Source organism: Tetranychus urticae, chromosome 3 (assembly GCF_039701765.1).
Source record: "Tetranychus urticae isolate SD_2017Ah chromosome 3, NJAU_TeUrti_SD_1.0, whole genome shotgun sequence".
Classification (NCBI taxonomy): Eukaryota; Metazoa; Arthropoda; class Arachnida; order Trombidiformes; family Tetranychidae; genus Tetranychus; species Tetranychus urticae.
Genome location: NC_142960.1, coordinates 6,901,368 through 6,927,643, shown reverse-complemented (window position 1 = coordinate 6,927,643; position 26,276 = coordinate 6,901,368). Strand labels below are relative to the sequence as shown.

At 32.7% G+C, this 26,276-nt stretch overlaps 1 protein-coding gene across 3 annotated transcripts; it reads right to left on the bottom strand.

Moving 5' to 3' along the window:
* Nucleotides 1–275: 275 nt before the first annotated feature.
* On the bottom strand, nt 276–26,276 carry LOC107367074 (uncharacterized). 3 transcript variants are annotated; one of them, XM_015934744.3, is made up of 4 exons: nt 25,831–26,276; nt 25,444–25,625; nt 1,004–1,505; nt 276–928 (listed from the first exon to the last, which is right to left on the bottom strand). In XM_015934744.3, the coding sequence occupies exons 1-4, from the start codon at nt 26,045–26,047 to the stop codon at nt 567–569; spliced, it is 1,263 nt and encodes a 420-aa protein (XP_015790230.1). In that variant the 5' UTR covers nt 26,048–26,276; the 3' UTR covers nt 276–566. The 3 variants fall into 3 exon arrangements, with proteins under 3 accessions (XP_015790230.1, XP_015790229.1, XP_015790231.1); XM_015934743.3 differs by having other exon boundaries at nt 276–1,505; XM_015934745.3 differs by lacking the exons at nt 276–928; nt 1,004–1,505 and adding an exon at nt 2,409–3,494.

Below are 26,276 nucleotides of genomic sequence, written 5' to 3'. Positions count from 1 at the left end.
ATTTACTTTCTAAATAGACTTTGAATAATTAATTTACTAACAACTTAATTAACATTGTTGCCGAGTTTGAATCAGTTGAAACTAAGTTGACTAAATAGATACAGTTTATTCAATTTGCGCGATTTTGCATTTCAAATTTTTCACTTGAAAAAGTAATTCGATGGGAAATTTTCCAGTTTTTTAAGTTTTTGAATTTTCGCTTTTTGTAAACTTTTCGTTGCGTTTTGTTAGAGTTTTCAACTCGCGTTTGAGTGATGATTGAAAGTACGAGTAAATTGATTTGAAATGAACATTTATTTTGAACAGACATGATGATTGGTTTATCATTTAATGATTAATTAAACTTTAATGCATTTAACTTGACAACATTAAAACCTACAATTATTTAATTTTTTGTGTTTTTTTTGTATCGTCTTTTTTTGTATAATAAAGTTATGCTGTTGATTGATCAGTTAAATGAAAGATGATTTTTGTGTTAATTGAATTTGTTGAAATGAATGAATCGTTTTTTTTGTCTTGCGTTTGTTGCGCTTTTCTTTTTTTATCGGCGATTTATGTTGGTGAAGTTAATAAAGTTGAGGGTTGATGGATTGAGGGTCATGATGGTACCAACTGTAAGGGCTGACGTAACTATTGCTGTACATTGATGGATGTGGAGGTGGATAAGGAGGATGTCCAGTGTTACCTAGTGCACTGCCTCCACCCACAGAAGAGGAAGAGGTTGACGATGAGGAGGACGATGAGGAACCCAGGCCAAGACCGATCTCTTGTTTTGGTGTTATCTGACCCATTGAGGACCATTGGTTGGGAGTGTGGGAAGGTGAATGAATGGTTCCAGGTGAACTTCGAGCAATCGTTTGTGATGAGTTAAGTGGTGATTCAGAGTAAACCGGAAGAACCGGGGAACGAGTAAGAACAGGACCAGAGGCTGTTGAGGAAGAGGAAGAAGAAGATGAAGAGGAGACTATCGAGGATACAAGGGAGTTTCCTAGGTTTGCATTACCGATACTATTAACAGGTGCACCAGGGCCATTTGAGTTGACACCATTGGAACCCGGATTTGGACCAAGTGATGAATGTAATGGTGTATGGCTTTCACTTGGTACCTCAGGGGAATGTTGAGGAATGTAACCTTCACCTTTGATGAAAGGTGAACCCGAGGATAGACCAACTCCTGGTTGAGTATCAAGTGATTGCTGTTGATTTGAAAGAGTTTGTTGGACTTGAGCTTGTTGCTGTTGTTGTTGGTGCTGTTGGTGTTGTTGTTGTTGATGTTGTTGTTGCTGCTGCTGTTGCTGCTGATGTTGGGCCTGTTGTTGTGCTTGCTGTTGTTGCTGCGATTGATTCTGCCCTTGACCTTGATTACCTCCTCGACCTCGTCGACCACCACCAGTACCACAGGCAACACCTTGTGAACCATTCACTTGTCCACCTCCATTCACAGCTTCCTGAGCTTTTTGCATTTTCTTGTTTTTTGAACGTTTATTTTGTAGCCATATTTTAACCTACAATCATGAAAGAAAATCAGAAAATAATGAAATTTTGATTAGAAAACGTTTCAAAGTGCTAAAGTACTGAAAATGAAACTTTGCCCATTTTTCAACTCATTTTTTCATGACTCTTTTGATCGAAAAACTTTGTTTTTTAAAATCTTGAAACTTTTCACTTTCTTAATACTTCAACTACTTTAATGCTTTCATACTTTAACACAATTGCGATAAAAATTTAATCTTTTTTTTAGTAAGAAATTCGACTTTTCAGGCTTCAATTTTTTAAATTTTTTCACCATTCAACTTTAACCAATATTTGCAGGTCAAAAGGGTAAAGTGAAAGGTAAATTAAGCGATTGAAAAGTGACATTAATTGTGCAAAATGGAACTCAATTTCATAGCAAAAAATGAATTTGGATTTTGCATCTTATAACAAGTTTTGGTGGAAAAAAAGTTTGCAAAAAATGTAAAAATCTATTGAAAATGAATTGCAGAATAAGGAAAAAAGTTTACAAAAAATGGTCAGAATTATCTATAAAAAAGAAGTCATGAAATGAACTAAAGATTCTCAGATCTATACTCTGAAGGTTACTTCTGGTCATCATAATTCTTTTGAATCTCACTTTTCCAGCCTTTTTTTCTTCTCCTTTTCTTCATCTGCAGTTCTGACCATGGTCAGTGTTGCTCATGATAAAGAACAGAAAGCAAGGAAAAAGTGCATTGTTTTTTATTCTCACTTCAAGGTTATGAACTGATCAAAATCTGATCAACTCTCAACTCATGATTTGACATTTTATTTAAGAAAAAATGCAAACTTTACAATTCGATAAACTTTGTCAAAATTTTTGGGTTTTTTCTCGTCATTTTCACATATTGTCGATAACCAATTGAAATGAAACAGAACTTCAGATTTGGACCTTTTTTGTATCATAAACATTTTATTGATTCGTTTTGAATTTTTGAATATGAAACTGTGAAACTTGAACACTTTTCAATGTTTTTTAGATGAAGACAAATGTAGACAAAAAAAGTTACAGATTGAGACAGCATTTTCATGATGAAAGGGGAGAGAATATTTTCCAATGGAAAATCAGAAGAGAAAAAAAAACTTTTTTTCCTCAAAACTTTTTCTCATTCGTAATGTGGATGGAAATATTGCTAAAGATGAATGAATGACAAGGTGTTGATGATGAGTTTACATTTCATGTATGATAATTTGATAATAATAATTATAATAATGATAATAATGTTAATATTGTGATGGAATAGAAAAGAAAAGAACAAAATTATAAGTTTGTTCAAATAAACACAAAAAAAGGATTGATGAAGATGAGGTTGAAGTTCCTTTCAATTGTCATGTTATGTTAAAAGTTGAGAGTTTATGGATTGATCATGGCTAGGATACCAGGCATATTGGGACATGTAATTGTTGTGGGTAAGCGGTGTGAGCGGCTCTTGCTTGGGAATCACATGTTGACCCATGTTCCAGTTGGACAGAGGTGGACTGGTTGATTGTGAGGGTGAAGGGTGAGTGTTGCTGTTGCTGTTAAAGTTAAGGTTTGCCTTTGGCTCGGTGTGAGTTAGAGGCAACATGTTTATATTTGGTTTATTGGTTGAAGGTGTTGCACAGTGTTTATACTCTGAATGATCACCAGTCGAGTGTCCCATCAAAGGCGATGCATGCCCCATGTTGGGTGGTGTATGACCCGAGTCTTGCATCTCACAGGGTGAGGTTGGACTTGTTGCACTGGAAGATGCTTGGGACATGCAAGTGTTGCCCATTGGTGCAGGTGGAGGTATCAGTGAACCACAACCCGAACCTGGACCCATGTTGCCACCAGTCATGTTGCCCAGTCCAATGAGATCACCTGAACCAGTGCCACCATCACCAGAGCCACTTGTATTGTTGACCGGACCAGGTAATCTTCCAAGGTTGTTGGGATCTATTTGAGATTTGTTCATCTTTTTGAATTTTGATCGTCTATTTTGGAACCAAATTTTAACCTGGACACACCAAAGTTATTCATGATGATGATGAGAATGATCATGATGCAGATCAGAAAAAGGTAGACAGAGAAGAGAGAAAGGAAACATAAAATATCAATCAAACAGACAACCAATAAAAATATAAAAAGTGTTTTAAAAAAAAGAGAAAAGTAAAAGATAAAATGATGATCAAATTTCGCCAATATACTTGGGAATTTTCATGATAAAATTCTGACAAAATTCTTGATGGTTGATGCACTGAAAATGATAAACTTGAACAAAATTGATTTTCTTTTTCAAAGTAAAATAACTGTTCATATTTGTTCGCCACAACTTTTCGCCTCCTTTTCCGTGTTTCGTCAACGAACTATCCATCGACTTGACACTATCAAGTCAATGCTAAGGGAATCGTGATTATTGAATGGCAAAAATAATCAAAGCTCTTTTTTTCTCTCTGAATATTCTATTTTTTATGGTGTCTGCTTGTTTTATGTTTACTTTCATCATCATGAAAAAAGGATAACAAAACTTTGAGTAACTTTTTACTCTTGACCAACAACGAGAAAACCCAAAGTGACAAAGTTTAAATTGTAAAGTGTTTAACAGGGAAAACATGAAGATGAGAAGCGCAAAGGGAAACAAAATTATTATTCAAAAGCATTTCATGAGCCAATGTGCCAAAAGTCAGTGAAAAAGGTAAAGATGAAAGAAAAAGATGTTTAACGTTACGACGTAAAACAAGTAAGAAAAAAGTAAAACATCAACAAAAACAGAAAACCAAAAGAGGCAAACATGATATCCACAGAATTTTTAATGTTGATAATTTTTACCTTTGCCATTCATCTTTTTATCATCATCATCATCAAGATGAAACAACAAAAAACTCCCTCTCTCAGTGCGAGTCAAAAGAAGAGTCTAACCTAAGGGTAAATGAATAAAAGCAAGCAGAAGAAGAAGAAGAAGAAGAAGAAAGAAAAAGATGAAGAATGATGAAAATGATGAGGATGGCAAACGCATTTAAACCACATTCTGCTTTTTTTTCCTGAAAACCTGCAAATCTGAACTGAAACACCGGTCTGTTGAGGCCATTTTTGCTCTTCAATTGTACATTCTCCTTTCCTCCCTCCCATCCTCTCATCTTTATCATCTTATTCAGAATCGTTTGCTCACTCAATATCATTCATCTTGTTTCACTCTGCTTCTCACAACGAAAGAAATGCAAGAAGAAGAAAAAAAAAGTTTGACTTTGCAAGAAATAAGTTAACCTATATACTAAGGCACTATACTGAATAAGGATAAATCCAAACCTATAATGAAAAAAAAGGTAACCTCAAGAAGAAGATGAGAAGAAGAAAAAAGAAGGAAAAAAAGTATGAATCCAGAAAAGAATCAGAATTTTCATGAAGTTGAAAGAAACGTTGAAACAAGTTTTTTACTGCAAGTTGAAGAGACACAAAAAAGGCAAATGAAGGAAAGTGAATTGAAGGTGGATAAAGAAGAAGAAGATGATGATGATGATAAGGGAAGTAAACAAATGAGAGAGAAAATTGCATCTCTTCATCCTGTAGTTGATCTTGTTGATCATCTTTATCATGTTGTCCATCATTGTTATTAATCTTGATTTGTCTTGAACGGCAACACACAACAAAATGAGAAAAATTATTTTCGGACTTTGACTGACGATTTGAGAAGAAGAAGAAGAAAAGTTGTCTTTTCTAGTCATCTTTGCATCTTGCTTCTGAATAGGCTGAAGATGACAAGAATGATGATGAAGAGAGCATCGCGTGTTTGTCTTGTTATGTGAATCGTGAAATTTACTTTGGCCAATTCAACGGAACAACATTTTCCTTTTTTTTCTTGTTCAACATTTTCAGATTCAATTTTGTCTGTTTCTGCTTTTTTTCAATGAAAATTGGCTCAAAGATGATTATCCTTTTGTGTGTGTGATGAAGATGAGGATGAAAAGTATTTCTCCATCTTATTCTTAGCTTTTTTTTCTTCTTCTTCTTCTTTGATTGGAAAGACACGAAAGAAGAAAATATTGTTTCAATTGTTCTCTTCTTTGTTATCCTTTTCCTTCTTTTCTTCATTTCTTTTGAATGTTTTTTTAACTCAAAAATGATGAAAAAAATGAGGCAAAAGAACAGTTAATCGAACCATTTTTTGTTTCCATTTTTCTTATTTTCATTGCTTACCAAATTAACTAAAGTAATTGACATTTTTCATTGGCTTTTATCTCTTTTTACCTTTACTATTTTCATCATCACCATGATCAAGGTAGTTGTTCAACTAGTTGCAATTGGACTTTTGGTCAATGCAACTTTTACCAATTGTTGTTGGTCAAGAAAATGGTAAAGAAAGGAAAGAAGAAGAAAAAAAAGTTTTGCTTTTTCTCAAATTATTCAAGGAAATTTTGTACACTTTTTTTTGCGTGTCTGACTCGCTCAACATGATGATGAAAAAGATTACCTTAAGCATGGAATGTGATTGACAAAGAAAGGTGAAAACTTTTTCAAAATTAATTTCGTTTCTCTTTTTTTCGACCAACTTTTTCCTCTTACAAATCGCAACATAAGATCTAACTGGTTATGGAAAAGTTTGAATTGTTCAACAAAAAGTTGACATTGCAGCAACTTTTTGTTTAAGAGTGAAAACTTTTGATGCAAATTAACTTGCAAGGGAAAAGGTAAGAAAGTAAAACAAGATTAAGGTGAGGGAAGATGAACATGAAGAAGAAGAAGAAAACAGGAGAAGAAATGAAAAAGAAGAAAAAAGAGGGAAATATTTATATAATATAAAATGGGAGGGAATAAAGATGCACATTTATTCAGATTGAAGCCGGATACGAGTTGTTGGAATGAATAAGAAAAAAAACATGAAGAAAATTATTCCAAGATTATGACCTGTAATTTGACGCGTTCCCGTTCAAACTTGGTTCTGACTTTTCCCTCTCTAAGGTGTGGTTAACATTGGTTAACCCATTGGATTCATGTTGACCAAACCAAGAAAAGATTAAAAGCAATGACAGTCTCAACTTCAAAACTAGATTCAAAAGCAAGATTGCAACTGTTCATGTTTCCTAACGATGAGCAGTTCAACTAGACCAACCCTTGAATCACCTTACAACGTCCATCAAATCAAATCAACCACTGACTTTGGTGTGAAAATGATGCAAAGTAATCCAATGACTAACAATGAGAAAAAATAATTTCAAACTAATCAAATCTACTAACTGATCAAAGGTTCAACTTTTTGTAACAATACAAAATGAACCAATGATGTTGGCAAAGTTGACTAATGAAGTCAAAAAGTTGACTTATGAGGTTAGGTTATGTTAGGTTAGGAATGAATAAGGGCAGACCCTCATCCGGATCTCATAAACACTAAACTAGATTTCAGTTTCGACCAATTGATGAATTGAATAATGAAGGTCAATTTTGCTGTCTTTTGGTCAATATTTTGGCCAACATTGTTTACACTGTTAATTTTGTGAAATAAAACAGCTGTCAATATCCAACAGCAATATTCATCTCTGTTATTGAAATGTTCATTGATGGACAACAATTATTGGTTACCATGGTTAGTCTCTTGTATCATTTAACTGTTAATCTTTAAACATTTTCATTGACCCATTGGTCTTCAATTGTTGAAAAATGATTAGCTCTTGATGCATGATTTTTCAGTTGAAACATTTCACTCGTCATTATCTTCAGAGCTTGGATCTTTTAAAGAAAACAAAATTTTGTGAAAACCTCATGCGGTGAGACTTGACCATTTAACTTGATAATTGAAGAGAGAGAGTGAAAAATGAAACTAATTACTGCTTATGTAAATATTAATCAATTATCAGTTGAAATGAGAATAAATGAATCACTGAATGAGTGAGAAAGGTAAACCCATGACAAGAGCAAAGAAAGATATTAAATCATTTCAATCAACATTAACTTTCATAGTCATTTATACATTGAAAACGTTCAGTAAAGTTGTGATGATAATGATGGTGATGCAAAAATAGTATAAGTGTAAACTCTTGTTATTGTTGTTACCTTTTCATTGATTCATCTTTTCATCATTTTCTTGACTCTACCTTTTTCCAACAATCAAATGTTGTTTGCTTTACATATTTATTTATTTATTACTAATCAATCATTCAATCGCACAATTAGTTGATCGTTAAGTTTCACTCATTCATTTAATCCTAATGATTCTTTCAACTGGAAAAGGTGGAAAAAAGGTAAACCCAGAAAAAAAGCGACTATTAATTGATTTATCAAATTACACGTGTAATTGAAGTGTTAATGTTATAAGAAAAGCTTCATCTTTTTAATCAACCATTTTTTGGGTTCTTTCATTAATTATTCATTGTTTTTTTTGTTGGTTCAGCTTCGCCATTATTAATGAAATTACTATCAGTATGATTAGATGTTGCTATTGCTCTTTAATTATCGCTGTGTAAACTCATCATTTATATAATTAAAAAATGAAAAAGTAGTTAACATTATAAATAGGAAACAAAACCCTGTTAAGGTGTTAAACTTGGGCTGATCTTGTTTACTTTCTTTGGTGATCATCATCATGATCATCTTTCATCTTTGCTATTCTTAAAACTGTGAATTACCCTGTAGGTAGCTCTCCTCCCTCTTGGCTACTTGCACTTTCGATATTGATAATTAATCTGTTTACGATGAAAGGTTAACAGAACCACCTTGTTAACAGTTGCAAGATGAGTTTGATGCTTGAAGTCACTTCGATTTTTAATTAGTACAAATTGATATCGAGATTCATGTTGTGCATTAAGATAATTCTGTAGGAAATTCTGTATTGGAACTTCGACTTGACTGGTAACTTTTCAAGTTGACTTTATTGATAAGAGCTTCGATCTTGTCAATCGATTATATTTTGAAATTGATTTCATTTTTATGATTCTTATTTTGAGAGAAGGGATTCAATTTTTTAATTGAATCTGAGTTGTGGTGAACATCAAGGATGTTTATTATCGATTCAATACTTGAAGTTTCATCAATTTACTTGAAAACTTGAGATTTTATTTGCCTTTGATGATGAATAAAGTAGTTACGAGCAAGGCTTGAACCTTTAACTTTAACTTTACGCTGCAATCAAGTTACCTCAGAGCTATTAGAAAGCAATACAATTTGTTTGATTAACTAGTACCTTGACAGTTCAACTCGGTTAATTTCCTACTTTTAAGTTAACAAAAGATGATTATCTTGATTGTTAAAGAAAGTGGCTATTGACCTGCTTTCTGGCCTTCATTGGTTTCAATCCAAACTCAATTTCAGGATTAATCTAACCCAACCTAATCTAACCTTATCTAACCTAATCTTAATCTATTGAAACATGGTTTTGAATGTTTTTTTATCAATATTTGTTTCTCTTTCCAATTGGCTCTTCACGCATGAAATTTATTCATTATTTTGCTAATAATTTAAATTCAAATAAATCATGAAATCTTTCAAAGTGGAACCAAAAAACTGGCAAAATTTAAACTCAAATTTTCAAACCATTCAATCTAATTTCATTTCAAAGACACTTGACTTTGAAAGGCTTGTTTAATCAACATTTTTTTGAATCAATTTCATTGAAAAATCTGAATTTCTTCAAATGAACAGATTCATAAGAAGTGCTGGAAAACTTAGAAACATTTTCTAAACTTCAACAAAGTCTTGAGCATCAAAAAGTTCAAGCTTTTATTGAACATGAGAACCTTTGAAAATTGAATTTTCATTTTCAATTTTCCTCGCGATTCCCAGGCAACATATAGGCTTTTCATGATAATATCATCACGTGATGATAAGGAGGAGGCAAAAGTCATATTGTCCTTTTGGATTTAAACTTTGTCTTTACTTTTTTTTCTTCATTCCACTCAATTCCAGTGATTCAAGTAGAGCAACAAAAAAGTGATTTTCTGTCTTTTTTCATTATCATTATTTTTTGATATAATATTTTCAGAGATGAGGAAGAGTCAATGATGATGATGATGGATATTTCTCTATTTTCCTTGGAACCCTCCACCCGTGAAAAAACCATTAAGAACCAGATTTTTTGTTGGAGAAGAAGCCTTCACTATAATTACAGATTGTTGAAGAAGCATAAAAGACAGCAAAAGGAGAAGAGGAAGATGATAATGATGATGATGATGATGATGGTTATACATAGACAAATACACTTAGAGTATTCATCAATGAGAATACTTTTCAATGTTATTTGGGCTTCTACTTTTACTATTACAAACTTTTTCCTTCCTTCAATCTCTTTACTCTTTAGAGTTATTTTTTTGCTCCAACTTCATTCAAACCTTTTCGCCATCCTTTTCTGACCTTTCACTTTTGATCATTTTTTCACTCATTTCAATCATTCCTACAACATCATCATTACTTATTTAATCAAACATTTTCATTGCATCAATCAAAGTTCACTGAATTTACTCTAAAACCTAACTGTTTCCATTTTCATTCATAAATGTTTTTTCTTCATTCATTTTCCAATTTCTTTACCTTTTCATTACAAACCTTTAAGCCATTTGTAAAGGAGTTTAGAGACGATTCAGCAACAGATAAAGTTATCAAGTTTCATCTGAATTTGTTGATCAGATAACAATTTCATGATAAATTGTGTTCACAGTCGAAACATTTAAGGTTGCAAAAAGAGAAAATATTTTTTCTTCTTTTCCAACAAGGTAAGGTTACCTGGAACTTTGTGTTTTAAGGTAAAATGCATTTTCTTTGCTTCTCATTATTTTTGCCTTTTCAACATTTTCCAGCAATTATTAAATCTAAATCAAGGTGAATAAGGTTTGGTAACTTATGGTCAGCTTTAAGCTAATGTTATCTTGCTTGATCAAGGAGTGTAAAAGGCAATTGTTTCATCTGTTAAATATTCATCATGGAAATTGTTGCACTTGTTTATCATTGAATCTGAAGCAAACTGAATTGAGCCAAAAATTGGACATTTTTGCTTCATCTTCAACTGTTAACGATTTCAACCAATTTTTGATTGAATTTCCGGATTTTGCGAAATTCGTTGCAAGGGAAAAAGGGTCAAATTCAAATGCTGTCATGATGATGTAAAGAAAAATATCAATAATTGTTGAGTATAAAAGAAGGAAACAAATGAAAGGATGCAAACAATGGATGAGAGAAGGAGGATGATAGAATGATGACGAACAAGCACAAAATGAAGGACTGAGAAGAAGAGAGGAGGAGATTTGCAGTGTATTTATATATATATTTTTTTTCTTAAAAAAAAGAAGCAAAAAGAGAAGAAAAAAGGCGGATATAAGAGAAATGCTTCAAGATGATGATGAAAAAAAATGATGAAAGAGAGGAATGGAAGAAGATATAAGAATAGTTGAGAATTGCAAAGCAAGGAAAAAAAGATGATCAAGAAATAGGAGGAGATGAAGTCTGTTTGTATATTTGGTATACAGCGAAGACGCGAATAAGGTTTGCATGTTTCACTCTCGGCGGCCTTAGCAACACTCTCTTTCCATTCAAAGATGTTTCTCTCTTTTTTATCTTCTTTTTCCTTCTTTCTTCTTCTTCTTCTTCTTCTTCTTTGTTACATCTTGCATTCTTATTTGTTGTCAAGGTTGACCCTAGCACCTCCTTTTGTCTTCATTTTTCTATGGGAATTTATTCAGACTCCAGGCTAAGAGTCATGATTTTTGTTATTCACTTTCTTCTTTTTCCCTTTTCTTTCTTCTCTTTACCTTGCTAATATTTTTCATTTAATTTTCTTCTTTTTACTTCTTATTCCTTCAAGGATAATCTCTCCTGATAATTCAGTGTTTATCGATCAAATGCATAAATTAATCTCAATTTTCACCAAACAATGGCAATTGAATCATTATCAGCATTCAATCAACATTGTCCATTCAACCAATGAACCTTGTCAGTTAATTAACAATCCTTTTTCATTGGAAATTTAGTTTTTCAACTTTTCGTCCAATAGTTCAAAGGTTAGGTTCCGTTATGTTAACCCTTCAAGTGAAAGGTTCATCAAGATTGAATCAATGATAATCGATGTTATCATTGCATCAATTTCCTGTAATGATTTATCAGCTGCAAGTTGGTGAGCAAACTTGAATTGAGATAAATCTTTGGTTCTAATGAAATGATAAAGTTATCATTTTGTGAAACTCATTTTTTCCAGACTCAGACAGAGATCGATAAATGATGATATAAAAAAAGAAGAACCTTTTGACTCCTTTTTTGTTGCTTTTTTGGCTTAAACTCTATTCATTTGATTCAACTTACAGATTATTTGATAAATGGTTTGTAGTTAAGTGAAAAAAAGAGTAAAAAAGGAAAGTTAATATTATTATACATTTTATGGGTTGTTAACTTGAATTATAAAAGTAATAATGAAAATAATGATGAGGACAATATGATGATTATCACCATCATCATCATCATTTTATCTTCTTTCCTGAGCTTTTCTCTTCCACGTTTTCATTTCAAGCCTCTTCTTCCTCCCTTTGGCCAGTTTATGGGTTAATATTATAATAAATATATTAAATCTCATAAACCACCCTAAAGTTGCAAAAATGTTGACAAAAAGTCAATCAAAAGGGAGTGTGGGAGGTGTTCATTGTATGAAAATTAATCGCATCTCACTTTGTCTCTCTCTTACCTTTTCTCATTCCCATCACCCTGGTCAATATAACCACAGAGGAAATTTAGAATTGAATAGTTAATCTCACGCCCTGTTGATGTTTAATTCACTTTTTCTGATTTCGAGCTTTTTTCTCTTCTTTTTTCTTCTCTTCATGAATCATTTTTTTTCCTTGTTATAGGTGATGATGTTGGCCAAGGTTTGAACATGGTACAATGGCTGGGATGAGGATGGAAAAGGTGATGATGAGCGTATCATTTAATGTCACGGATAGTAAAGTAAATTGATAAGAATCAATAATCAATGATCAATATCATCATCAATCAATCATGTTTAACCAATAGAGTAAATATTATAACTTACTTAAGATTTCATGATAACAAGTTTTGTTTGCCATTGAACAGATTTCAGATTAAGATTGAGACAAAAGTCTACCTTTTCTTATACTTAGGTTAGGTTTGGTTAGGTTAGGTTAAATAAAGATTGAGGTAAAAATGTTTTTGTAAACCAACAAAGCCCAGTTTAACCTCATGAACATGATCATGAGCAATTGATCAACATGAAATGTTGCACAACATTTGAAATGAGCCATTTCAAATCAAATCAAAAAATGTTGAACCATTGTATCATAATCAAGATAACACTTGTCTCGACACAAACTTGTTATAAAAATAATGCAAAATAATCCGTTGATTAAAGATAAGCCTTAAACGGCTTTCAACTTTGACTAACTCGTGTGCCTGGGAAAATTGGCTTTCAACCATGAGATTAACCTAAGTGACATGTAATACCAGTAAAGTAAATCGGCCTTGTTTTTTTTTTGCCGAATCAAATGTTCTGAACAAAAAAGAAATGTTTCTCTTACAAAACTTTGTTAAAACCGTTAATCCAATTGAAAGGATAAAAAGTTGTTTTGTTAAGAAGCCACAGTTGCCGGTAAAGTTAAGCCCACAGTTAAACCATAATTAAACCTAAAATGGTGCCATTGTTAACATTTTCCCAACAAAAGGCAAAGTCAATTAAATTGTTATCATTCATTTATACTGGTTAATTCAAGTTGATGACAAATTGTGTTGAACGCAATACAGGTATGAAAAGAAGAGCAAACAAACAAACAAGACTAACAGTTAATTTATATCATTTTGAGACAAAAGTTGCTCTTTTTTACCTATTTTTTTGCATTCTTTTTCAACATTTACTCTTTGACTCTCACTCTCTCTGCTTTTTTTGCCTGTATCTTTACCAGTTTCAACATTTTTACCTTGCAGTTTTGAGTAGCTAATAATATCATCAACATCATCACAGGGAGTCTTGATTAAAGGATCACCACTAAGATGAAATACTGATAGGTATTAGCTAAAAGCATTATCATCATCATCTTTCATTATCTTCTTTTCTTTTCTTTTCTTCCTTTTCTTCTTCTTCTTCTTCCTTCTATTGGACAAGCTAAACAAATCACCCTTATGTTAGCTACTCATATTAGTGAGAAGATGAGTGTTAATTTTGTTTACTTTTGTGGTAAGCCAGTCTCAACGGGAGTTCGTTGTTAATATTTTGATTGACGATTACAGCAAGTAATTCAAGTAGATGAAGTGGAGTTAGAAGAGGCTCAAAGTTGTTGGCAGGTTTAAACAAAAAAAAAATATATTGAAAAGGTGAAGGGTTATAGTAATGCAATTGCAAGGTAAACACTATAGCAAGAGCAATAGAGACACAAAAAGGTTATTGTATTACAGTAAAGGGTTTTTGTGACAAGCTTTTTCTTTCTCTGCAAAGATAAGTCGTACTTTCTTCTTCTTTACTTGTTTTGACCCAAACTTGGCCTTATTAACCTTTGGTGGGCACGAACATTAACATGCAAAAATAGAACTTGTTTTCCTTTTTTTACCTTTTTGTTTCTTCTTCTTCTACTTCTTCCCAGGTAAAAATGTGCATTTCTCAGGACAACATTATCAAGTAAATTAAAGGAAACCAGTCTTTTGGCTAATCTCTTTTTTTTGTTAAAATGATTAAGTTGATGACATTAAGCCTTGTCAAGTTTCACAGGTAACATCTGATTTATTGCAGATACAAAATGATCTTGATAAGATGAACATTTTTACCCACAAAAAAAGAGATGGTCTTAAGCTGGTGAGAAATGTCAACACTTTGAGTTGAAAGGGTTGAAATTTTTGGACAAATTAAGGAAACTTTGCACCTCGAATTTGGACAAAATTTCAAAGTTCAATTGGACATAGACACTGATTTTTCAATCCCAGTGATGAACCGAATGTTGCAAACAAAAAGATGAAAAATGATGAGAGAAAGATAATCTTCAGACTTTGAAAGAGAAGGAAAAAAATTGAAAATAAAGACCCATCTTGCAGCTTCATCATCATTATTCTCTCTCTCTCTCTATCTTTCGCTCTTCATCATCTTCCTTGACTTTTTTGAAGGCTTTCATCAAGCAGGACTTCGAAGTTAGTGGAAACTCGATTGCCTTCAATTACCTGTTATAAGTTGCTTAAGCTATAATTTAACCCAGTCAAGACGTTGTAATGGTAACTTTTTTTCCTCTCTTTTCTTCTTCTTCTTCTTCTTCCTCTCTCTTCTCATCATCATTTTTCAGCTCTTCACTAACCTCCATAGTTAAAGTATTTTTCTCGCTATAAAGAAGAAGAAAAAAAAACAGCACAAAAATTGAGCTTCATGGCTTCACGTTTTCCCTCTGCTTTGCTAGACTAAACATCAACCTAACTGGGTCAACGTTTAGGTTCACCTTTTACTGGTCAACCAGCTCGATACAGTCAACAGTCACATCAAATGCACACGTATTAAAACTGTAATATTTGGCCAGTAAAAACAAGACAACTAGTAAAGAGAGAAACACAAAAATTCATGGTTGTCATCGTTACTCTCTCAAGGTAACTCTTACACCTTTACCATTAAGTGCTGTTTTTTGAAACATTTTTTTCTCTGGTTTACTTTTTTTCTCCAAACTTGCAATTATTTATCCACAAAAACTTTGTTTACATTTTTTGTGTTCCCTTGTATCTATTGCTATCTATTATTTGGTGTTTTACGTTTTTACTATTTTTCATACCTTTCATGTTTGCAATACCAGTGTGTGTTTTCGATGTTGATTGACAATGAAGGTAGAGAGAAAAAGAAAAGCGCCAAAAAATTGGAACAACAATTATATATATTAAAAGGTTATATGGTTATTTTTTTTCTCTTCTTCTTATTCTTTTCTCTTTTTTCTTTCCTCTTTTGCCGTTTCGGTGCGCATTTTTTTACTCTGTTGAGGGAAACTAAATTTAACTTTCAAGATGGTCTTGTTGTTGATGATGATGAAGAGGAGGTAAACACGCAATCAACAATAATCATAAGCACATCAAGAGTCTTTTTTTGACTCTTTATAGCCTCACACCCTGCAAGCAACACACACACACACACCTCAACAGGTACTGTTACTATCTGATGGTTTAATCTTTTCAGTTGAGAGATTTGCATAAGTGCATCATCATCATCATCATCATACTCTTGTTGGCACGGTCAACACACCAAAACTACCGCTACAACAGCAGCAGCAAAGGCTTGAGCAGACACGATGACGAACAGGTTGGTGGGTAAAAAGGTTGGAGAAAAGTTTTTGCGACGAAAAGACGAAAAAATTGAGAAAAAAAAAGTTTACCTCAAAAACCAAAGAAACATTTTGATTGCTCAAAATGAAAGCGATTGAACAACATTCATATTCAATCAATCAAAGTTAATGATTTACTGTTGTTGGCCGAGTGTGAAAAGTAATGAAATATAAACAAGAAAAACGTGCGTCTAATAATGTTAATATATATATATATTGTTACCTCTATTTACCTGTGAAAAAAAGGTAAACAGAGAGAAAAGTGGTTTCCTCTCTAATGACTGTAAAATGGTGGATAAATGTTTGAAGAGGTTAAACAAAAATAAAGGAAAACTAAACAACAAAACAGTTGCCATTCAATTCTTATCTGATTTACTGTCTTTTGGTGAACAGGTTAAAGGTTTTTGAAGGCTGCTGGTCAAGTCTATGAACAACTGCCTTTGGGCAAAGATGAGCTCATGTTGATGATGTAGTTGATGGAGTTGATGATGAAAATGAAGAGGTTAAAAATGATAATGACAGAGTTGGAAAGAAGCTTAAGAGAAATAATTTTTTTTTCTTCTTTTTTTACCAACTTCTTTTGTCAAGTCTTATTTAGATGATGAGATTAACAGTCTCAAAGGAGTTAACAAGTATTCAGGTAAAGGTTTAAAGGGAATCTTGTCCAGGTAATGGTGAGGGTTAATGATGGTCAGCATCAGTTTGATATCTGGACTCAACAATTGGGTGAGTTGATAGCATGATGAATGGGGTTATTCAATGGTCGACACCAACAATTGCAACAGTTGCAGAATTGGGGGGAATCATGAGTGACCAGAGCAACTTTTTGACCATTTTTTATTCTCTTCTCTAAACTCTTGCTGCGGAAGTTGATGTCGATGTAAACAGTTTGAGGTCAACAACAATGTGAATCACAAAAGGTGTTGATGGCGCTGGTTTCAAATTCAGCTCTTGAGATGAAATTTTTTTCTCTCTCTCTCTTCTAACCTTTCTTGATTCGTTTTTCAACTCCAAGGTAATTGAAGGTTTGCATAGTTGAGAGAAAAAAAAAGTTTGACATTTTTCTTGAATCAAGTTATCTTCTTTCTCTCTTCATCTTCAGCGAAGGTCTTTTCCTTGAAGTTGAGATGAAGACAAAAAAAGATGAAAAATTTTGTTGGGAAATTTGGATGGAAAAGAGAGAAAAAACCTTTTTCTTCTTCCCCTGAACTTGAAGTAACATTTTTTTTGTTTCGTTCCCAGCAATCCATTAAAGTGACCAAAAGATGGTTTCAAATTGTGTTGATGTTGTGGGTGGCAAAAAGACGAGGTTCAGTGATGAGCAAAGTTGATTAAATTTTGCAAAGAGATGAATTGAGCCGATTGATTGGCTCATGTTTTGATAATGAATAATGGTTTGGGTCAAAAGTGAATGGATTTGGTTGAATGAAGGTCAAACACCGGAATCAAGTGTTAAGTGTTTAACCTGGTTAATGTATTATTTCAGTTAAACACCCAAACATATTGACCTTTTTTAAAGGCTCATTCATCTTTACTCTTTTTATCCAGTAGCATCACTTTCCTCCTCATCTCTCATCTTCCTCCCTTGAATCTCCATTTCTCATCTCTCACTATTAACTCACCATCAACTCTCATCATCATTATCATCAGTAACTCATCAAGAACTGATAAGATGAGAAAAAGAGGGAAGAAGAAGAAGAAGAGGAGAAAAAAAAGTTTGAGTAAAAAGAGGTAAAACCTCTTAAAAGAGGCAGGCAAATGTGTGTTACATTGAGAATGTCTTTTCCTTTTTCGTCTCTTTTTTCCCATAGTTTCATCCTCATCATCAACATTATCCTCATCATCAGCATCCCATCACGCCTACTTTTTCCTGTAAAGATTCACGTTCAACCTTCTTTGCCTCTTTTTCCCTCCACAGACAGAAACATAATACATCGCAGCATCACAGCATCCTCATCCTTCTCCTCTCATTGTGTTTAATGTAACAACAAGAAAAAAAAGAAGCATAAAAAGCATGCCAATGTTATATTGCAAATCTCTTGACAGTTTCATGGACGCCCACAGAAGCATCATGATCCTCATCATTCTTATCTCATCTCATTTATTCATCTATAGCATCTTTCATCTTCAACTCATCACTCAACATTCAATCACTCATACCTATACATCTCACCCTGCACCACCTAACAACCCTTTCCTTGAAACTCTTTTTTTGTACATTCACTGTTCATTTACATTGAAACATATCATTTTCAGCAAACCCGTTGAACAGAAACATTTTTGTCTCATTATGCATTTTGCACTTCTTAAGGGACTTTTCAGTATCAACTTTTATTTCATTTTTTTAGCATTTATTTTTTTTCTCTTCTCTCTCTCTCTCTCTCTCTTTGCTTGTTAATCACGTTTAAGGAAATGATTCAACGCTCCGTCAACTTAAAACTAAACTGGCCTCAACGGTTCCCTAGGTAAGACAGGAAAGATGAAGGAAGAAGATTGAAAGATAACAAAAAAAACAAAGTGAAGTAGCAAAACAAAAAGAAGATGAACAAGAAGAAAAGAAAGAAGAAGACATCATCTTTTCTATGTTGAACCAAGAGTAACATGGGAACGTGAGGTTAGCAATCAGACTACCTGAGCTCATCGCTTCTCCCGCGCTTTCACAGAACGAGTAAAGATGATGAAGAGAGTCATTTAATGACGACATGGTTTGTTAATCTTTTTGTTAATAAAGATCACTGTAAGTTGGAGAAAAAGATTAAATGTTAAAGCTTCATGTAAGCCAGCAGAAAAGGGGAAACGATAACATTGGAAAAGGCCAAGAATTGGACATGAACGCTAACCTTGTAAACCGAGCGCAATTATATTCTTAAACAAGTTTATCCGCAAAGAATCCACTTTTTGTTTCATATTTATATCAATGACTCTCTCACGTATCAAAACTTCATTCATTTCCTTTCCACTTTTGTCATCCATTATCATCTCTTAAAATTAATTTGCTTTACTCGCCATCATCCATCTTTCCGTTTGCGTCGCACTTGAACATTTTTCATGTCAATTTTTCATTCACCTGAACAAATGTAACAAAAAAACGATTTTCTCTTTTTTTCTCTTCTCTACTCATCAATCAGTTGCAAATGAAAATGATGAAGGTGATCAGAAAGGGATGTGAAATTGTTGCTCTTATCATTCATATTTTTGATGATAAAATGATATCACGTGAAAATTACTTGAAACCGGTTCACAGGTATGAGAAAAGTTTACATGCTGAAAAAATGGAAAACAAGAAAAATGAGAAATTCTCTTTTCAATAATGATATTTCATTATTTACCTCATTACTATCAATGTGGGTTTTATCACAACTTAATATCAATGAACAAAATATCAATATCTATTTTGATAGAAAAAAATTGTTCATCAATGTTTGTTTTGACAGTTTCAGGAATCAATGAATGAAACAAGAATCTTATTTTCAATTTTTCTCAATGAAAGTTGAAGACTAAATGAAGATGTAATTATGTTGAAACATTCAAATTGACAGCAAATGATCAGTAAATCAGTGTAACTCTAAATTATACATGATGGTCAGCACACATTTTTGATTAGTTAATGATGCATTTTGGTCGAGAGTGGAAAAGGTTGAAAAGTTGAAGAAGGATGAGAAATTGAAATTTTTGCATTTCTCTACTTTTCTCAATTACCTCAAAGTGGAAACAAAAAGTTGATTAACTAATTGAAATTTGATCAACATTTGAAGCAAAAAATTGAATTTTGAAGATGAATATTGTTCAATTGTATTTGAATGAGAGAGAGAGAAAAAAAATGTTGATAAGTTGTCCAGAGAAACAGGTTAAGGTGAACGGGTTGAACAGTTTACTTGACCTGATTGGAACAATATTGTTGTTGTTTACCTTGCATATGATTTCAAGTTTAACAAACTAGCAAAGGTTGAAAAGGTTCACTTGAACAGTTGTACAGATTTTCTGGTGAACCTTGAAGCGGTAATTATTGTTGAATCAGCTATCATCACAGAAATATTTACCTTTTGATTGTCTCTTAACAAGGTAATGATCAACAAAAAGAGACAAAAATTCATCATTTTCTTGCAACAAAAACACATTGAAATATTACATCTTTTTATCCATTCAGTGTTTCTCTTTTTCTGCTTCACATTCATTATCACCTTCAATCTTGAGCTTTTTTTGGCATTCTGTTTGTTTGTGAATTCATCAATGAAATATGAAAAGAGCATAACATGTTAAACAGGTAACCTCCTACCCTAAACCAGAATAAACTTTTTTCCCCTTTTCTTTCTTTTCTTGTTGATATTTGCAACAAAAAAAACTTTTTTCTGTGTTTTCCTTTTTTCTTCATTGAATTAACTCACTCGTGAATCTCATCAGCTGGTTCAAGTCCCAGGTTAACAAGAATGGTAAAGAAGGTAAAAAAAGGTAGGCAAATGAAGGAGGAGATGGTGATGATGAAAAAGGAGGAGAAAATGCGATGAATATGAATATAATCAGAATAACGATTACAGAGTTTTTCGTTTTTTCTTTGTTTAGTTTTTGTTGTTTTTCTTCCTTTCTTTGTTGCTCGATTTGTTCTTGGTGAAAAAGGAATGGAAAAAGGTGAAAGTACAAAATTTTACACTCGTTTTTATCGATTCTGATTGATGGCTCATTTCCACCTACAATGTTAATCAAAGTTTCATTTTTGCACAACAAAATGTTAATACTTGGTGAAGCAAAAAATTTTGCATTTTTTTTACACTTCACTTTCTCAGGCTCAAGAGGCTGAGCGACCGGCTAACTGTTGCTCCAAAGCGGCTTAAACATTATCGGGTTACTTTGCATTATTAGTGTAACAATGAAATGATTTGGTAAAAAATATTCTCGATGACAAAAGGTCAACACTTGATGATCAAAGTTGACCTCTTCATCTTGATAAATTGGATTATTGCTAATGAGCTCAAGCTTTTTTAGGGTTCACACCAACGACTAGCGCTAACCAGAGTTTTAATCACAAGTCAAAGTTGATCATCGATTTATTTTGCATTAAATTTGCTTTCTTGTCAAACCTGCGAAAGGCTGTAAAAAAAGCAAGTTGACTTTCGATAAAAGTTTCGTTCTTTTTAAGTGTTTTAAGGTTTTCTTGCTGATTAGTGGTTAATATAATAGCAACTCTATGGGTAGCAATCGATAATTAAGTCCGTCTGATGTTAGTGAATATTTCATTTTTCAGTTGAATATTAAGTTATTCAATCTAGTATTTAACCTTGGCTAAATGGTTCTCTTGGCGATTTGTCCTACTTTTCAGCTGCCGTTTGCTTTTCAAGAAAAGGTAAGAAAGTGAAATTGCGAACAAAGATGTAAATTCCAAGAAAATTTTGGTCATCATGAATTTTGGTTGTGTATTGGTTGCACTTTAAAAGAGAAAGAGAGCCAAAAAGCGAGAAACTGAGCAAAATTTGGCAGAATTTTCTTCTTCTTGGAAAATAATAGTAATTGACTTTTAACTTGTGTGTGATAATAACATTGAGTTTTCAAGCCTTTCCTTTACCTTACCTTGTTAAAGGGGTAAAAGGAGAAAGACGCAAATCAGGTCATCTTCTAAGAAAAAAGTGATCTTAAGAACAGAAAAAAGGATTAACTTTATTTTTCTTTTTAACCATTACTTTCATCAAGTTGCTTTCGGATAACACTTTTCATATTGAATCTGAATCTTGAATATTATTCGAGAAAGGGTTGACAAAGAAGGTAACACAAAAAAAGGTGAGAAAAGTGTTCACGGAAGTGTTGAGATTCAATGAGAAAATGTCTCTTTCTTTTTCTCTCTCTTTTCTCTCTTCAATCAATTTCAATCATCTGAGATTATTTCATGCATGATGATTGTGATACATTTTGTTTTCCCATTTTTTTACCTTCTTCCTCACTTGCCGTTTACTTGTTCACCAATTGAACAGCTTTTACTTTACAATAAAAACAAATAAACATGTTGGCCGGTTAATGAAACAAAGTAAAGATTCTGTAAATTCTGAAGCCAGTTAAGTGAGGAAAAAATCACTTGAAAAAAAGGTAAATAAATAAAAGTGAATCACAAAAAAGTTGAGTTACTTTTTCCGATTTACTGATCAACTACAAGCACTTTGGAACGCTTCAACTTCTTCATTTTTTTCAACCTTTTTTGATGCTCTTGCCGCTGCTTTTCATCTTGAGTGTGTTTACTGTATCAACATGATGATATCACTTTCAACTTTTTGTTTCGAGTCTCTCATTAACAGGTAACAGGTAGGAAAAAGTAAATAAATTGATAAAAATAAATATCAAAAATGTTGAGAAAAAAAGTTGACAAAAAAAAATTCTGTTCTTTCAACCAATTCTCAACAATTACAATCAACTTTCGCTTTTTGCTTTGCTTCAATCGAATCATTTTTATCCCTTTTTTTAAGTTCATGTGAATTTGCTGTTCATTTCCCAGTTCATGTTTTTCATGATAAAACTGGTCAAGTTGGATAAAATGGAAAGCTGTTTGGTTTTGCATTTTTGCAAAGGCAAAAGTAAATATTTGCCCAAAAACTTTGCTGATCATTACGTGTCACTATCGATATGTCAACAGGTAGATTACACGCATATTTCATTGATTGTTTATATTAATAGTAAACAGGTGGCAAGGAAAGAATGCATAATATCGTCTTTTGCACTTTTTTTGCTAGCTTCAAGATGATGAAGATAATGATGATGAGAACGAAATTTTTCCCCTTTCTTTGCATTGTACAGTATTTGCATTAATAAACGTCAAGCTTGACAAGAGATTCGTGCATACAAAATCAACTGATGCAATAATCATAATTAGTCAACGTAATAGCAAAAGTAAAAATGTACAAAAAAAAGTTAGTCAAGTTTCAAGTAGAAAAAGTTTACTGAAAATGAAAGAAAAAGAAAAGATGAAAAATGAAAAAAAGTCAAAAGAGTGTAACAAGCCAAGTAGACAAGTTGATTTAGTGTTGCATGTTCAACTGTGTCGAGGTCTAGTTGTTCACATGAAGAGGCCGATGGTGAGGCTCAGCTCAACCTGACTAGACTAACCTTTAGGTTGAGGGAAAGGCAGTTGAGTTGGGTTTTGCTTTGCTTCTTTGAAGGAAGTAAAGTTTTTTTTTTGGTTTTTTGGTTTCAACTTGTAAATGGCGCGATAAGGGAAATGAAAGTCAAGAAAGAGTAATGTGCTTCTCTTTACTCGAACTTTTTTTTTTGCTGTTCTGTTCGACTTTATTTTTAGATATTGATTTTTCGTGTTGCTCACACAAAACAAGTCTGACTGTTTGTGTGCACATTTTGTGTGTTATTGTGCGATTGTTTATTTGGTTGCTCGCGTAAAGGTAGAAAAGGGGAAAAAGTGCAAAATTACTGGAAACAAACATCCTTCTTCTTCTTTTTCTTCTTCTCTCTTTTTCGTCAGAATTTTTACAGGTATTGATCGTGCTCACGATATTGAAGTAAACTGGAAATTCAGTCGACTGTGTACTGGGTGAAGAAGAAGAAAAAAAGAATCAGAAAGAAAAGAGAGAGAAGAGAGAGAGAGAGAAAGGAAGAACGAAGAGACTCAAGTGTGCTGAATGAATGAGTAAGGTAATGATTTAAGGAAACTTATCAACAAACTAATACAAGTGAACACAATATTGGAACCAAATTTCACGCTTCAAAAAGTTTTCAACCAAAAATATTATTGGGCTACTTTGATCAGGTAAGCTGTTATGAAAAAGGATAAGCTGCTAATAACGAAGTGGATAAAGAAGAGAGAGAGAGAGAAGAAAAAATTTAGTTCGTTGATGAAGCAAGATGAAGTTGAAAAAATTGTAGTTAGATGAGAAAGGACAGGATGCAAAGAAAAAGAGAGAAAAATATTTTATCAAATTTTTAAGGTAAGTTAGGTGAAAGGTAAGAAGAGAGAGTTGGCTAAAGGTTGTTCAACTGCGAAATTGTCACAACGCTTTTTATCAAACTTTTCAATCGAAGAGTTGAAGTCGGCGAAAAAAAGGGTTCTAATATCTTCCGTTCGTACCTGAACATTTACAATCGGAAACTCAAGTCTTCACAAGAAGAAGAAGAAAAAATGAAAAACTTTTTTAAACACTTTTGTGTTTCCTGGTTTGAACCATTTTTGCACAAAAGTTTACAAAAGTTAAAACCAAAAATGTTGACCTTTATGTGACAAAATGTAAGGTCATGATTTTAATGATGATATTCAATTGGTAATGATACATTTTAATGGAAGTTGAAAATAGTCACAACTGAGTGAAAGGTAAAAAAAGGTAAATTGATTGTTTCAATGAACTTGATGACCATGTAATTGTGGTTAATTGTCCGATCAACTAATGATTGTAATCAATTGAAGTTGGTTAAGTGTTTAAAAGAGCGCCAAAAATGAATGAAAAATGTGTGAAAAGGAGGAAAACGGAGAGAAGTAAACAAAAAGAAAAGTGATCTTTTCTGTTGCGTTACATTTTACAAAGGTAAATGTTGATTGAAAAGGTAAATGAAAAGTGGAAAGAAAAGGTAAGATGAGAAGGTAAAAAAGATAACCTTAAGGAAGAAAATGTTAACACTAAGATGATGGAAGAAAAGAAGAAGAAAAAGAAGAAAAAAAGAAAAGTGAAAACATTTCAATATTGGATGATGACCAGTAGCATCATGAAATGAATGTTGAAAAAAATGAAATTTTGACCAATTTCTTTTTTCGGCCAACAATTTGGACAATTTAAATTCATTGCCTTTTCAAGTTTATTACCTTATCTGTTGCCTTTTGAACACTTTTTTTTTCTTTATTCATAATTCGTTTTCTTTTCTTCGGTTCTTAACGATAATTTAAAGTGGACATGTAAACATCAACAAGATTAGGAAAGGTAAGAAAAAAATATTTGGATATTGCGTGATGGAAAATACCTGAGTATGAAATATATCAAATTGTGAATGGCATAAAGAATGAAGCGAAAAGAAGAAGAAAAAAGAAGAAGAAAAGATTCCCTTCTGATGGTCAGACAAAAGATGATGATGATGATGAAGTTACGGTGGACAAGGTAAGAATCTTTTCCTTGTTGATGACGAAAGGTAAAGGCGAAGGCGAAACAAGATAACAATGGATTGGCCCATAACAGGTAAACACGCAAAGCTTCATTCATCTCTTACAGGTTATAAGTTAATCAGCATTTTTGGCTGTATTAACATACATTTAATATAAATATATATATATATTTATATATATATTGGTTATCAACAAATTCACCAACAATTTTGTTTTCTTTTTTTTTCTCTTCATCTTTCATTCTGAACATAATCACGGAATACCTTTTCTCACTCAATCATGAAAATTGTTATTATTTCATTTATTTTTCTCTTTTCTCCTTTTCTTATTCATTTATTTCGTTCTCTTCTTCTAACCATTTCTTATTAGACTTTTTTGTTGCTTGCAAATTGGTTATTCATTTGGCCTTCAACATGAACAGTCAGATATCATGTTAGAATTTTTCATTCAAAGAAAAAAAAAGTGAGTTTAGTCAAAAAATTGTTTTATCATTTTCATCTGTTCTAGACTGATCAATGGATGTTTTGGCATCATTTTTTGTCTCTTTACTTTCTTCTTTTCTTTCGTTTTAATTTGATGTTTCATGACTGTTTCATCTTCGGTTTCAGTGTTAGATAAATGGTATCTTTGCTTACCTGTGTTTGAGTCAATCCTAGTGATGCTGCTAACTCAGCTCTTTCGGGTAAAGCTAAATACTGTGTCCTTTGAAATCGTCTGTTAAGCTGTTGAAGTTGAATACTTGAATAAATTGTACGAGGTTTCCGGTTTTTTTTATTTTTACCATTTACACGAGATATTTCCTCCAATGTTGGTTTCTCTGTGATGATGCACATAACACACAATAGTCCATTGGAGTTTTTACAACATGGGAAAGAGAGAGAGAAAAAACAGGGTAAAGTTGAAATGAAAAGGTGAATATTTGGAAAGAAAGAGAAAAGAAGAAAACTGTTTTTTAACTTTTGCTCATTTCCAGATGTTTAGCGTTTTTTTTGGTTTTTTTGGTCAAAGGTAAAAAAACTTACCGTCTCTTGGAGGTGTTGGACAGGCTGGAAATGAGGTGATGTTGGATGGATACGAGTTCATATAAGAGTGTCCAGTGTGATGTGTATAAGAATTGTTCATTGGTGGAAAAGGATAATCTCCAATTGGAGCCTGTGCTTGAGCAAAGGCTTCATGGGCTGATTGAGTTCCTGGGTAAGATGAACGGATTGCTGAATAACTGTGGTGATGAGAACTCATGCTTAAATTGACACTAGAATATTTTTACAACAACAAAATTCACTGGAAAATGTCCATTTTACACAACAACAACAACGAAGGAGAAGATGATTAAGATGAGAAGGAGAAGAAGAAGACGAGAAAAAAAAACAAAAATCACTTGAAATTTTCTTGAAAATACACTGAACTAAAAGACGATCTGAAAACACGGCTGACTTTCACTTTGACTAACTTGTCTGCTTCAAAGTTG

What these genes read in the sequence shown, in the direction of transcription:
- LOC107367074 (XM_015934743.3), bottom strand. Translation starts at nt 26,047, where the DNA reads ATGAGTTCTCATCACCACAGTTATTCAGCAATCCGTTCATCTTACCCA. An exon ending in TCCAACACCTCCAAGAGACG is followed by an intron (nt 25,626 to 25,830) that starts GTAAGTTTTTTT and finishes GCATCATCACAG; the next exon opens with AGAAACCAACATTGGAGGAA. An exon ending in TAGGATTGACTCAAACACAG is followed by an intron (nt 1,506 to 25,443) that starts GTAAGCAAAGAT and finishes TCATGATTGTAG; the next exon opens with GTTAAAATATGGCTACAAAA.